The sequence below is a fragment of the Pleuronectes platessa genome, chromosome 24 (genome assembly GCF_947347685.1).
Source record: "Pleuronectes platessa chromosome 24, fPlePla1.1, whole genome shotgun sequence".
Lineage (NCBI taxonomy): Eukaryota > Metazoa > Chordata > Actinopteri > Pleuronectiformes > Pleuronectidae > Pleuronectes > Pleuronectes platessa.
The window spans coordinates 2,102,771-2,117,484 of record NC_070649.1 but is presented as its reverse complement, the minus strand read 5'-3'; the positions used below and the strand labels follow the sequence as shown (position 1 = coordinate 2,117,484).

The window sequence follows — 14,714 nt, the reverse complement described above, 5'->3', positions numbered from 1 at the left end:
TTTCTCGGTCCGTGTTTTAAGGCCTCGGGCTTTAATAAATTAGCAATTCCTCGAATTTGAAGCCATTCATTATTTATGGAGTTGAATGTTATTATGCAATGATTGGATTTATGGGGGGTCCTGGCACCGAACACGCAGCCGCTCAGGGACTTCTCCACCTGGGGCCTCGCGGTGCACGACACTTCTGTGGATGTGAGGATTTTTCATGATTTTTCTAAATCTAATAAAATCAATTCGCTCGTTTTGCTTCACGCAGGTTCTTCACGAGAAGAGAAAACCAACACCGGAGAATCAAAATGATGCTGAGCCCGGACCAGGCGGAGTCGGACCTCTCCTGGACTCAGTCCGACCCGGAGACCATGCTCAACGGCCTCAGGTCGACCGGCTGCACCTCGGACGACCCGACGGAGGGAGAGGAACGAGCCAAGTGCAAGTCCGACCAGCCGCTGAGCCGGGAGGAGAAGCGGCGGCGGCGGAGGGCCACGGCCAAGTACCGCTCGGCCCACGCCACCCGGGAGAGGATCCGGGTGGAGGCGTTCAACGTGGCCTTCGCGGAGCTGAGGAAGCTGCTGCCCACTTTGCCCCCCGACAAGAAACTCTCCAAGATCGAGATCCTCAGACTGGCTATCTGTTACATCTCCTATCTCAACCACGTGTTGGATGTGTGAGAGCCACCCGGACTCCCCCCCCTGCACCCCGGGGTGACAGCAGGGTCGGTTGGGTTGGTGCTGGACTCCAGAGGCGCATGCTGGCATCAGCTGGGTATGGCATTGTTGACAGTAGAGTCCTGAAGGAGAAAAGCACACGTGCGGTGTTTTTATGAAAATTCACGCATGCACAGTTTTTGGGGGAATGTGCAGAAAATGCATTTCAGAGAAAAATCCATATTGGCTCAACATCTGTGAGAGTTTTAGGACAACACCTTGAAATAACAGAAATAAAAAACGGTCCTAAAACACCCTGGATACTGGGACTCTGCCATACCTCAGCTGTACATGTGTGAGTCCAGTGTTGTTTCTGTTGTGTGTTTTTATTGATGGCAGTGTTGGTGCAAAGTTGCTCCAAGTAAAAAAAAAAGAAAGCCTCAACTTTCAGTCCCCGACCGCTCACTGAACAAAACAAAAGCAACAAGCGCACAGGCGTTTGTTTTAGATGCAATAAAGACGAGAGGGATGGAGGAAGAGGAGGGGGAGGATGAGGAAGGGTCGTCAGGAATATCAAGGATCTGGTTTTCAGAGAAACTTTCTTTTTCCACATTGAGTCGCCCCCCCCATTTTTAAAATAATGTCAATCCTACGTTTAAAGTCATAGATCTATATAAATAAAGGAGCGAGTCCTCTCCTCGCTCTTTCAATTTTTAATTTCCAATGCTTAGAAAAACACTTATGGGGAATTTCCCAGATGGAAATGAAAGGATGTAAACGACATAGCTGCTTTAGATCTAGTTTAGTTATTTTCCATCAAGGAATAAAAAAAAAAAAAGATTCACTGCGGAAGTGCCACTTATGACATATAAAATTGTGACCTTAATCATTTTTTTAAAAGTGTATGGGATTATTTATTTAATTGTGTTTAATATTTAAGGCTAATTTATTTATGTTGTTATCATAGGCTGGCGTCTCTTTTTGTACAAATGTATATTGTTTGTCGCTTCTATATTTTAGGCTGTGAAATTTGGAAAGTGATGGTGTTCTACTCTTGAAAAAAAAGGCACTTTCTGTTGATCCATAGCAAAACCTATTGTTTTCCATGTATGTTATTGTTTTTAATTTATGGATTTATGTTGGATTTCAAATCTATTATTTATCAATAGCAAAACGATAAGCACTTCGAGATGGGGTCCAGCCCCATAAATGTTTATTTCCCTGATCTGTTGTGTTAAGAGGTTGCTCTGGCAATAAGAATTACACTGCTAAAAGAAATAATAATAATTTACACTCAATATAAAATTCCTCTTGACGGAATAAAGTCAAATCCTTTAGATTCAGAGTTAAACCTCTTTTTTTGCTGTGACCAAATAATAAGAATAAGAATAATGATAATAATAAGAATTTCGAAAATACTCGTTAATTTATTATCTTCAATGTTTCTGATGTGATTATTATTTCCTGGTTGATTTATTTATCTGTCTCTGCTTTGTGTTAAGAATTCAACAAGTAATTTTATAGTGAAGAAAACCACATATCCTCTATCCAAAGATTTTCTGTCTCTTCAGGGTTGTGTAGCTACTTGTTGCTTTATGCAGATCTTTTGTAGTAGAGGTGTCGTGTGACAGCTGGTTTCTAATGGACAGACTTTCATATTTTCTGGTGTTATTTTTCATTAAAACTGAAAAACTTGGATAAAAACAACATTCTCCTGTTTTCAAATGTTTACTCTAAAGGGAATAAAGTTGTTTTTGACTTTGTAATGTAGAAAAAAAACGGTGATAATAGCGACTCGCGGAGATGAGTGATGGATGACGCTCATGTAGGCGCGAGCACGCACGCAAACGCGCGGGGGTCATATAAGTGCGCATGCAAATCAGCAGGTCGGCACGTGCACGTGTGCACAGCTCTGTTTGGATGGGCTGTTGTGATTGAATGCGCGTATACACACGTGCACGCGCAAACACGCACGCATGTACACAAGCATGCAGCCTAGTGCACACGCACACAATTAAGGGTGAGACACGTGCGAGCCCAGTTTAGCATACAGATGAAAACTCGCTTTACTTTACACACGTAAACATGCACACACAAACACACACACGCACACAAACACATGCACACGTCTCTAGCTCTCTCTCTCTCTCTCTCTCTCTCTCTCTCTTTATCTATCTATCTCATCCCCACACACAAACACACATCTCTCTCTCTCTTCCTCTCCCTGTCTCTCTCTCTCACACATACACACACACACACACACTCTCTCTCACACGTCCACTTACATTTAGCGGTAAACACACATGGGTCTAAACAGTGTGAGAGGAAATAAGTGCAAACCCATGCAGATAAAGAAAACTCATCCTGTACACACACATCTCTCTCTCTCTCTCTCTCTCTCTCTCTCTCTCTCTCTCTCTCTCTCTCTCTCTCTCTCTCTCTCACACACAAACACACATCTCTCTCACACACACACGCACACACACACTCACTCACACAGTGGTCAGCAGCTAAAGGCAGTGGTAGCCTACGTGTGTGCTGCTGGCTGAAAGGCTCTCTCGTCCCCAGAGAGGGGGCAGGTGTTACTCCAGACGAGCCAAGACAACCAAATTACTGGCCGTCTGGCACCTCCCGTGGGAAACCCTGGGAGAGAGGAGGGATGGGAGAGATGGAAATTTATGAGCGGCCGAGTGTTGAGATGTAATATCGCCAAATGGTATGAGCGAAAAAGATCCAAATATTTATATTCATTTGTGATAAATGCGCCTATTCCCATTGATTGTGCTATAAAAAGCGTGTAGCCCAGTCAGAGAACAGGGGATGTGGAGGATGTGTGAACGCTTTTATCTGAGCTACATTAGATTATCATGAGTGAACCTGGTTTTCTGCTCAAGCATGGGTGGCCCCGGCGGGAATCCAACCCCTTAGCCTTGAAATTCAAGAGTTAAGCTGCTCCAATTGAGCAACAGCACACATTATGTCCAACACACAGGATTATACACAACAAATATATCTGTATACCAACATATATCTGTGTCCTTTCACTGTCAGGTAGCAGCTGCAGGGAGGTTTTACTGTGGCGTCTGAAGGTGGCAAGAAATGTTCTTTCCTTTTCAGCTCAGGGCCTCATGTGTGGTTTCCTTTCTTTTCTATTAGTCGTCTTCCAGTCTCCTGCCTGACTTTCTGGTTTCACCTTCAACTACCTACGTTCTTACAATCAGTTTCCACATCCGTTATCCTGCTCACCATTCTTTTACGTTCATATACACTTCTCTTACCCTTTCATTTCAGTATACTGTTTGTCATTTTCCAGAGTTGCAGCAGGAGATAGTCAATGTGTCTCACCTGTGTCTCACTGTCTCCCCTCTTCTTTTCGTGTTCAGTCCTTTAGTCTGTGAGTTTCTAAACAGCTCTTTTTAGTTCCAGCACTTTGTTCAGTTCCTGTGTGTTTGAACCCTGATCTGCCTGAAGGGCTTCGATACCTCTACATCTTTCGAGATTTACAATAAAGGCCTTGATCCTGTCCCTTTACCCAGGGGCCTGGCAGGAAGAGATCCAGAAAGTGTCCGGAGCAACTGACCCGGTCATTTTCTTTCTTAGATACAGCACATCTGGAGAATTTCAGGAAAATGTGCACAGTAAAGTGAATATCTGAATAAACTCTCTTGATGGGTGTTTGTGGTTGTTTTGTGAGGGGAAAATATCCGTTCTTAAAAACACCTGCAGTCATGTAGACGAGCTGCTATGGTTCTGGTTCTTTCCCTCTTTCTTCTCGCTGTTGTTTGTGTAGATTTAAGTCGGCTCATTAAGCCGCAGGACATGTGTTTCACTAAAGTGGGAAATTTCCACCTTCCCATGTCTCTGTTGTATTTGTGCGTCTCCGAAGGCAGCAGATTCACTGTGTTGTCAACACTTTGCCTCACGTAAGATTCAAGTTCACAAGCTCATTTGTCGTACAATGCTCAAACCGGACAGGTCCAATTCTCCCGGCCGCTCCATCAATGCGTTTACAAGTAGAACACGAAAGAAAAGAAGAGAACGCCAATATGTCGCATCAACAGATTGCCGTCTCCAGAACACAAAACAAGCTCTGGGATCCTGGCAGGGCGCGGAGACAGACTTCTGCTCGAGCTTATTGAATGGAGGGGTCCATCTGTACACGGCTGTGAAGCACTACAAGGCCATTTGTGCTCCTCATCCCAAAAGCTTCCGCAGCATCAGTCCTCTTCAGTTTATTCTTTACAAACCCCCAGAAGGGGCAGGGGAGAGGAAAGTGACAGGCGCAGCCCAAACTGCTGAGGGCACTGAACAGCCTGGCTGATAGTGTGGCCGGTGTGTGTTTTCTCTGTGTGTGTGTGTGTGTGTGTGTGTGTGTGTGTGTGGGAAAGTACCACGTTTCACCACAACCCCCCCCCCCCCCCTTATGGGCTTATGTAATGGTGGAGGCCGAGGAGTGACCATATGTCAGGAGGTGCACGCAGACGGCAGGGGATTATGCAGAAGCCATTATCAGCGTTTGGACATCCTCCTCATCATCATTCAGGTATACTCAAAGCCAGGAGGAGCACACACACACACACACTAGTCTACACACCCATTTAATTCTGAGAGCTCCCTCGCATGTGTAAATTGGACGGGGAGATGGAGTATGACAACAAACAGCCATATGTTCACAGTACGAGGAACAACATTTGAGGCTTTTTGTGCTGCCTCATTTTTTGGCCCTGTCTTTTATTCTCCACGTCGCCGGGTATCATGCAAGTCTTCATGTTCAAGGCGAGAACTCCTGCACCCCCCTGTCCTCCTCTCTTCCCTCTTTCATGGAGGTGTGTGTGTGTGGAAGCACAAAGCCCGGTCCATGTGTTGAAATGCAGCCCCCGGGATGGGCCGTATTATCCCTGCCTACTTCACCAGCAGGGTCCCGGGGCTCGAGCTGGCTCGTGGCCCTTTGTCTCCAAACAGATGGAAATGGGCAGAGGAGCGGACAAGTGGAGAATCAGAGAGGAGGAGGAGGTGGGGGAGGAATAGAATGGACCGAGAATGGAGAAAGGGGAGGGGAAGGGGAGAAAGAGTCAGTCTGTTCTCATTAAGTGCTGCATTGAAGGCAACGTCCCCCCACAATGCGTCAGCAGCCGTGGCCGGTCCCCCCTCTCATTCAGACTCACGCTCGGACCATCTGTAGCGCGGCCCTGTCAGAAGGTGTGTGTGCATGCATTAGGGCCGCGGCACTCGGCCCAATCTGCTGAGTTAAAACGCTGACATTCATTGGGCTTCAATTTGGTTAAGATCTCTGCACAATCCAATTGCGGGGCCCTTTGTTGGTGACGCCTCAGTGGTTGTGAGTCACTGTGAGTCATGAGGTGAGTTTATTCAACATCCTGCTGTCACACACACGCACACACACACACACACACACACACACACACATCATTAATAATTACTGAATCCCCCCAAATATTTCAACATTCTCAATTTTATCATGATTAAAAAACAGAATAGTTGCTATTGGGCCTCGATTGATGGATATTTCCAGAAATTATTATTTTCCTGATGGACTGATGAATCATTTGCTTTATACAATAACAGGAAAGATAGAGATACTCAGTTTATTATCGTAAAAGACGAAAAGCATCATATTAAAATGCTTAATAATAGAGAAATTTCTCATCATTTATCTTTTTGTTTTGCTTATTAACTTATTAGCTTCTGACTCTTTCTAATCTCCACTTTCTATTTAAAATGCACTAATGTGATGTTTTTCTTTTCTCCTCATGTTATTTGCAGATATGCTCAAACTGCCAGGAGGTCACAGGGCAACAGTGAACTGTGGGCCGCCAACTAAACGAAGTCAAACAGCGAAATCAGGTTGTTTTTGGTTAGTAAACAAACTTTTTTCTGTTTACACACAATATACTGGAATATTAAAGTTGCTTATCTATGCATTTATTTATGATCTTTTGCTGCTCCAAGTATCAAAGGGGAGCAACTGAACGTTAGGCAGTGAGGAAACTCCTAAATCCAGATTCAAATGTCTGATTTAGATTCGAATTCCTGAAAATTCTGAAATCCAGCTTTGTTTTTTAAGTAATTAGGTAAAATCCAGGATTGCAATACACTCAAAAAAATAATTCCTTGAATTTACTTAAAAAAATCATGGAAAGAATTTCCACATGATTAAATGGGTTTCTTTCAGCATAAAGCAATTATGTTGGTCTAACGTAATTTTCTTAGGTTGGGTTAGTGTTATATCTTACAGTTGATTCAACTTAGTTTGTTGAATTAGATCCAACTTGATTTAATAGTTAGTCTAATTAAGACTAACTTAATTCAATAGAGTTTATCCAACTGATTTCAAATTAATACAATTTAAACTATTAAATTGAGTTAATCTATCCCAAAAAAATTAAGTTGGCCCAACATAATTGCTTAGTGCTAAAACAAAGCCTTTTAATCACGTGGAAATTCTTTCCATGATTTAATTAAGTAAATTCAAACCATAGCTTTCAAGTGCAAACAATGTGACTAGTAACAAAACCAAATTAAATGTTTAAAAGGCTGGAAACAAGACAAGACAAACTGTGGATGAGGCAATCAAATTGTATTTCTTCAAAAGAACAAAGTTCAACACTTTCAGGTGCTTGAAAACAACATAAAAAAATACTTTCTCTTAACATCAACACATTGCTTCCCTTATTTTTCAAAGTGCAAGAAAAGTTAACACTTTCAGGTGCTTGTAAATATAAAAAAATATACTTTCCCATTTTTGAGAACACGCACACACACACATATATATATATATATATATAAAGAAGCAAATTCACAAAAGTAGAGTGATTTAGTGAACAGTAGAGTGCTTTTAAGAAATGGGGGGCTGTCTAGTAGCCATCACATATTACAGGACTCCATTAGAATATCATGGCCGAGGGAATGGTCACAGATAGAAAGTTTTGGAAAGATCTAATTCAACAAATTTCTAAAATGTTTTAAAGCGATCGGGTAACCCCCGACGCTATATAGCCGATCAAGGCTTACGATTGATCAGTACCCCCCTCAATCAGGACTGACAATGTCGCAGACCCGATTTTTCTGTCGATTGTTGGGCGGGGCCAGGGCATAAATTTGACGAGAACCTTGCAGTGTGAGGCCAGCATTAGACTCACATTTCCCTTGAAACATTTCACATTCCACTTCAACATCAGACCAACATATTTAGAATGTAACAGTGAACATTAACATCAGAAACAGAGGTTCAATGAATTGAAGCCTGCTCAGTGTCAAAACTTGAACATTATAAACAAAACACTGCTTCACTTATTTTTAAAGTGCCAAAAATTTTTTACTTTACCTTAGTAACAAAAAAAAAACATTTCACAGTTAGGGATATTATTACATAAAAACCAACAGTGGGCAATCTAAAACATTGTCAAGGAAAAACATTTTTACTTTAGAGAATCATTGAAAACCTTCTTACAGTCGGAGTATTTTAACTTCAATTATGTTTTGATTGAACGAGATTTTTTACTGATTTAAAGCAATCTAAAGCAATCACAGGGTGATTTCCTAAGGTGAGGATGAGCTCAGTCATGTACCTTGTGTGGTTATTAACGGGAAAGCAATGTTTTGAGAGCTTGCACTTTTGCGGAAAGTTTATTTCCATCTAGTTTCATAATGATCTTCTGCAGAGCTTCAAAGGTGTATCTTAGTTCTCTGGGGTAGCTCAGGTTTAGAGCATAGACGAGCGCAAGCAACATTGCCACTGCAAAAGGCACATACCTCAACTCATGCAACACCATTACACCCTCCAGAATAATTCCGACATCCTCTGGGTTCTCACTGGGCCCTGCACCGTGGTGTCGAATGACAAAAACTCCAAAGACCGTCTCTGCCATAGCCGCCAGACTGCTTTCATCATCGCTCTGTAATTAAGAAAAAAATTAAATTTAATAAGAGAAATAATGTTTCATTTATGTGCATTATATTCCATATCTTACAGCACGTGGCATTTTTACACTATTAATGTAAAACAGCTATCCCCAACCATCTTCAAATAATCAAAGTAAATGCATTCCAAATGTTTTTGGAGCTGATATTTTGAAAGTTTTAAGGGCTATATGAATTAAGGGGAAAATTAACCATGATCATCCCCAGTGAAGATTAAGTTAAATCAACATACCAGGTATTCTTTCACCAGCTTCTCTGGATCTTCATTCAAGTAGACGCAAAGACTTTTCAGTATGCATTCTCTTCTGACATCAATGCTGTCAGTCTAAGGTTGCAGATTAGAGAGAATATGGGAAAAAAGAAAAAACACATTAGGAAAAACATCAACACCAGCCAGCAGAGTTGTTTTCACACACCGGATGCAAGATTCACAGGTCATCACAACATGATAAGCATTAAGAAGCTAGAATAGATGTGTAATTATTATAAATATGAGTATATAACATGAGTCACTTCTCCATTATCATACCTCAGTCATGGGTACCATGATGCTTCTGATCTGTTTCCCTTGAACTCCGCCTTTCTTGGCAAACAACTTGATTAGGTCTGCAGAGTAAGCATCCAACTCAGAGAAGAACTTTGACTCTAAATGGAGTGTTGTGATTCTCTTGAATTCCAAACACACCTACAAATTGGGAAAGATAAAAAAATAAAAATTAGTTTGGCTTTTTTGATTTCAGTGGTACATGTTTGGTTTATCAATATTAGTTTTCTCCATTCAAATTCCACGGTCAGAGCCAGTGAACCTTTACCAGTTTATGAAATACATCAGTCTGCAAATAGGTGTCTCTATATAGCTCACACTGTAAAAAGTGAAAGAGGATGTTCCTTCACACAGTCATTTACTTACCTCATGCACATTGAAGAGAGCCGGCCACCTCGTTGTGAATTCAGCTATCATTGGTGCCTCCCGAACTACTTCTTGCCTCCTGTAAGCAAAGGTCTTGTCCATCATTTTCGCCACATTCTCCTCATTGTTTCTTTTCTTCACTTCTGAGAGGAGGGCCACTCTTAGTCCTTCTTGTGTCTCGGCAGTTTCACCAGACGGGTAGGCAGGGCAGTAATTCACTTCTGCTTTTTTTGGTCTCTTTACACCATAAGCAGGACTGCATTTGCCACCAGGTTTGTGTGTTAGGGCATTTACTGTGACTTCTGGGCAGCCAAGCCGCCTGAGCTTTGTTCGGTAGTTACCAAGTTTATATTTCAAGCTCGTCTTCCAGCCGCCAAATCCAGTGACTGAGCCTGGTTCTTTCAAACATGGATGTGCTGATACAAGAGCTTCAGCTACCTCCTCAAACTCACGGTCGGAGAGGTACACTTTGTACTTCACAATAGTTTCAGTCAAGCCATCAAGAATGGCTGACTTAAGTTGGGTATCAGGACTTAACAAAGTTCCAGTTTCTTTAAAAGCAGTGTTGGCCCTGTCCAGCTGCAGCTCAGCATCATAGGAGAACCGGGGAACAGTGAAGATAATGGGCCATCCAGAGGATCTTGAGGAAGTGGACTCCGGTGAAGACAGTATTTCTGTATCCTGTGAGCTACCCGAAGAAAGGGACGAGGAGTCATGTGGAGATCGAATGGTGGCAGCAGCAGCTGGGTAGGGAGGGGGCCGAGAGCCATCATGCTGGACAGTAGTAATGGAATTAAATATGACCTTGATGGTACTTTTGTCCTGGACATCTGACATTGACAGCAAGTTGGTGAATTCATTCCCAAACTCGTAATCCATGTATTGAAGTCTGAAGTCCCCTTCTACTCCACACTGCTGCTTTATTTGGTCCGCAAGGTCACTGATAGAGTCTGGTATCCCGCCAGGAAGGATCAATCTCTGGGAATTATTCTCTCCCAGAATGATTCGGAACTTAACTGGATCAGTCATTTCACCGCAGTCTGCAAATGAGGAAAGAGAAGATTAGGCTCAAATGTTTCAACAAAAATTGGTCAGAAATTCAAAAAACAATGCTAGAGCAAAGCCATTTGACATTCATTATATAAACATTAACATACCTTATGTGATAATATGTCTTTTTAATGTCACCATTCTGAGAGGTCCAACAAAGTAGTCGGACAAAGGGTAGTCATCAGCCAGTTCATCAAGCTCAATCAAAACCGTTTCTCTGGCTGGACATGCACTCAGCTCAAAGGCTCTGAAATGTTCCCTGTACCATCCAAAAAGCCTTCTTGCGATGAAACACAGTTTCTCCTGCAAAACACAAATCTGAACTATCTCTGCGAAATCAGGCAGGCCACTTGAAGATCCATGAGCGACTATCATTCCATTTCTGAAATTTACACCTTTGCTTGACACACACTTAGTAAGGTGGACTTCAGTCGTACCGGGGAATTTCTGCTCAATAGTATGAACTACTTCATGTTTCAAAACATCGACAGAAACGGTTGAGACATTTGCTACCTCTAGGGCAGTTTTTTCAAAACTACACAATCTCAAATGATGTGAAATCATGAGCTGATGCTTAACAGCTAGCGAGAGGGGCACATTTTTAAAGCAATTGGTATGTCGTGCAACCTGCTTAAAAAAACTGTGCTTAGCCTCAAATCGCATGGTCCAGTGCCCCACAAGAGGACCAAACATCCTGATCAGCTGGGGATAGTGCTCCAAATAATGATGTTTTGGAAGGAGCTGCATTTCAGGGAACAGTTCTTGGTATTTTTGTCTGTGCTCTGAAATTTTGCCCTCAAGATAGGCAATGGACTCATCTGTGTGTGTTGGAACAACGACAAGCTCTACAATGTCTTTCAAGTCCATAAGTATTTGCCACGCCATTTCACCCTCAGGCACCAGATGACCAACTATGAATGGTAATAGTCGCAACAGAGCCCAGTTTTCATGAGCATTCCCACCAATTGTTTTCCTTGTTGAAAACATATGTGGGATCACATGTGGCTTGTTGGTCTTGTCTCCCCACTTGTAAGGGAAATGCAATATGGACTGGTTGAGGGTTTGTAGACTGAAATATTTTTTGGATATCAGCAATGCCAAGCACCGTGCAAGCTCTACCGGCACTATGCCCTCGAAAACATCATGCATAAGATCTGGGGGATAACCTGTGAGAACACTGAAGTGGGAAAGAGTTTTGGTGATAACACAATGGCCTTTCACTCCGTAACAACTTGCACCGTTCTCCTTAGCTGATTTCACATGAGAGTCATGGAGTTCCTTTGTTCGGAGACTAAATGCACCGGACTTTACATCTTTTGTTTGGATGTCTTTTCTTGTTCCTGTGCAAAATCGACAGATATACCCACCAGAAAAGCTCTCGTTGAAACCAGCTAAACCGTGAGCACCCAGGTTATCTGCTGCAACAACCTGAATCGTTCCTTTTAGACATTTTCCGAGCAATGGAATGAAAACTCCCTCTTCTTCCAGAGTTTTCATATCTCGAAGTAGAGGGTGTAAGACACTGTCAAAACCATGCTTTTTCACATCATCAGATTTACACAGGACTGCCAAGTAAATTGAGTCAAGTGATGAATGTGAACCTGGAGGCAAATTACTCAAGGTCCAGTAGATTCCACAAAGCTTATGTTTCCTGCGTGAAGTACCCAGGGGATTGCAGATCTCAAAGTCATCTACATATAAAGTTATCAAAATTCTCACCTCATCCCCGGACAGAAAACTGTTCGCCTGGAAGTGAGAACCATCCTGAGAAGATTTATAAGTTTGCGGCTCAGTATGCTGCCTATTAGTCTGCTGTGCTTTGTGGTTTTCAATTACCCTGTCCACAAAATCGCTTCTATCAAAGAGCTGCTGCAAAGACTTCAGTATAGGCACATATTGAAAACTTTGTTTTTCCTTGGCATCAAGTATGTACTCAATGGGCTCTACAACCTTAAAGTGTTTTTTATAATACTGGTTGCGAAGATAAGATGTGCTCAGGGGACCATCTTTCCCTATGGCTTTGAGCAAGGGGTTAGATGTGCCCAGAGCAGTGGCTACTTCAGTTAACACAGCTACATCAGTTGTGGTACTATGTTTCTGAAATACAGTCTCAAGAACGTTAATGGAGAGAGGCAATGTTGCTGAACTTGACAAGTAATGCAATTCCTCTAAAAACTCATCCAGTTTTCTGCCTGGCACATGTGCAAAATGCTCCAACTTGAGCAATGCTGCAGCAAAACTTTGTTCAATTACTTCAGGCAAGTTCTTGTTTAAATCCACATCAGTACTTGCACATGCAGGATCTGCTTCTACTGCAGAGTCATCCAGATGATATGCATCTTCCTCTGGACTATCAGAGGAAACTGGATTGGTTGTAACTACACCTGGCTTGAAATTTTTCAAGGTATGTGGGTTGTGCTTTCTGTTTCTGTGAGAGTGAAAGGTTCCGTATACATTTGTTTTAAAACTGCAACCCATAAACATACATGTAACAGTTTCATTACTCTTCAAATGAGTGCCAATGTGTATGAAATAATCCTTTTCAGTAGATAGACTTCTGCAAGTGCATAACGTGCATCTGAATGTTGACAGTTCCAGCAGCTCTTGGGAATTTTGTTTAGGATGGACTCTACTTAAATGAATATGCATAGCATTCCATGTCTTAAAAGTACATGGGCAGTTTGTGTGTGGGCACGGGTAGCACTGCCTTTGACGGTGTTGTAGTCTCAGATGTTTCAGTAGGTCATATCTAGAAGATATAGATTTGCTACACAGCTTACAATTCCACATTTGCCCCACCCCCCTAAAAAACACATCACATTTTTGACGATGGACGAGAAAGGTTTCTGCTGCTCTAGTTAACAAAAAAAAGACAAGGCAATTTGGCAGATATACTTATATAAAGAAACTTTATGATGGCCTTCTTTACCTGAATTCAGACAGGTTGGACAACAGACACAGGTGCAGTCGGATAGGAGACTCTTGTGGTCGGACAGCCGTCACAGCACACTCACAAATTTCTGTAATACATTTAGAGAGATTGATCAGTTAACATGAAGTTATCATTAAATAATTGGAAAAACACATCCACATGAGTACATAAACACACACAAGCAAGAGCTAGATGCAGAGGTAGAAAAGGGTGAGTGTAAGGAAGAGATAGGGAGAAATGGAAACAGACGAAGGGAGGGAGAGAGAGACAGAAAGGCTAATGCAAAGGAGAGGAAAATAGAAATACTTAAACATACTACAAAGACATTTGATTTTACATGGGAAGTTACTGTTCGTGTAGAGTTATTATAATTCTATCAGCAGGTTGAATAACACAGCAGGAGCTGGCAACAATGATCCATCTGATTCAGCATTAAAACAGAAGAAAAAGAGCTGACAACATTTCAATGTCACATTCTCTGGTTAAACGTGTTCAAATGCATTATTTACTTTTTTTTTGCTAATGGATCATAGAGGCTGGAAAGAAAAATACGGGAAAACGTGACATTATACAGATGTAGACAAATTCCAGTAAATAGAACGCAACGTTGTTAGGATACGCAGCGTTCGTGGACGGGACGTTTCACGTGTCTGCATGCATGAGTCACGTGCTACGCCATGCTCGACTCGTTTTTACTTCAACTCGTTAACTCGTCACACTGTCCCCATGCGCTGACGTTACTCACTATTTCTGCCAGCAAATGTTCCCTCGTGATAAAGTAAGCCGAGTGTAGCCGTAATGGCGCTCTGCTCCCCGGAACCGGAGTTCACACAAGCCGCGTCTTCTCTGATGTAGCCGCTGATTAATCACATGTATTGTGTGTCCTTCTCACACGATGTAACGTTATTCTTCAGTTCAATGCATATATGAAAGTGTTTGAGTAACTATCTTTCAAGCTATAGAGGCACAACTAGCAACACAAAACACCGTGTTAACTCGCCATGTGTGACGGACGACTTTCTAAGTTTGATAAAAACCCGCTAACAGCGAGTAACAAATACACCGCTGGGTTCTAATACCGTGGAAGATGAACCGACTAACAGCTGATGAGATTTCTGAACAATATTTCGCTCGCATATGATTGGATGGAAATTGATTTTCTCTTACCTTCTCCGTGTGCGCCTGACGAACACATCCGGTAACGTACCTGACTTCCGGTATTTTTCTTCTCGCGATG

General features: G+C 42.2%; 2 protein-coding genes across 4 annotated transcripts; one reads left to right on the top strand and one right to left on the bottom strand.

Moving 5' to 3' along the window:
* The first annotated feature begins 296 nt into the window (after positions 1–296).
* Positions 297–668, top strand: LOC128431241 (helix-loop-helix protein 2-like). The gene has a single exon (XM_053417503.1). It carries the CDS (start codon positions 297–299, stop codon positions 666–668), a length of 372 nt encoding a protein of 123 aa, XP_053273478.1.
* A 6,997-nt stretch (positions 669–7,665) lies between these two features.
* Positions 7,666–14,714, bottom strand: LOC128431048 (uncharacterized). 3 transcript variants are annotated; one of them, XM_053417257.1, is made up of 6 exons: positions 14,645–14,714; positions 13,475–13,565; positions 9,496–10,535; positions 9,115–9,270; positions 8,818–8,910; positions 7,666–8,560 (listed from the first exon to the last, which is right to left on the bottom strand). In XM_053417257.1, exons 3-6 carry the CDS (start codon positions 10,522–10,524, stop codon positions 8,246–8,248), a joined length of 1,593 nt encoding a protein of 530 aa, XP_053273232.1. In that variant the 5' UTR covers positions 10,525–10,535; positions 13,475–13,565; positions 14,645–14,714; the 3' UTR covers positions 7,666–8,245. The 3 variants fall into 3 exon arrangements, with proteins under 3 accessions (XP_053273232.1, XP_053273233.1, XP_053273234.1); XM_053417258.1 differs by lacking the exon at positions 14,645–14,714 and adding an exon at positions 14,557–14,608; XM_053417259.1 differs by lacking the exon at positions 14,645–14,714 and adding an exon at positions 14,223–14,514.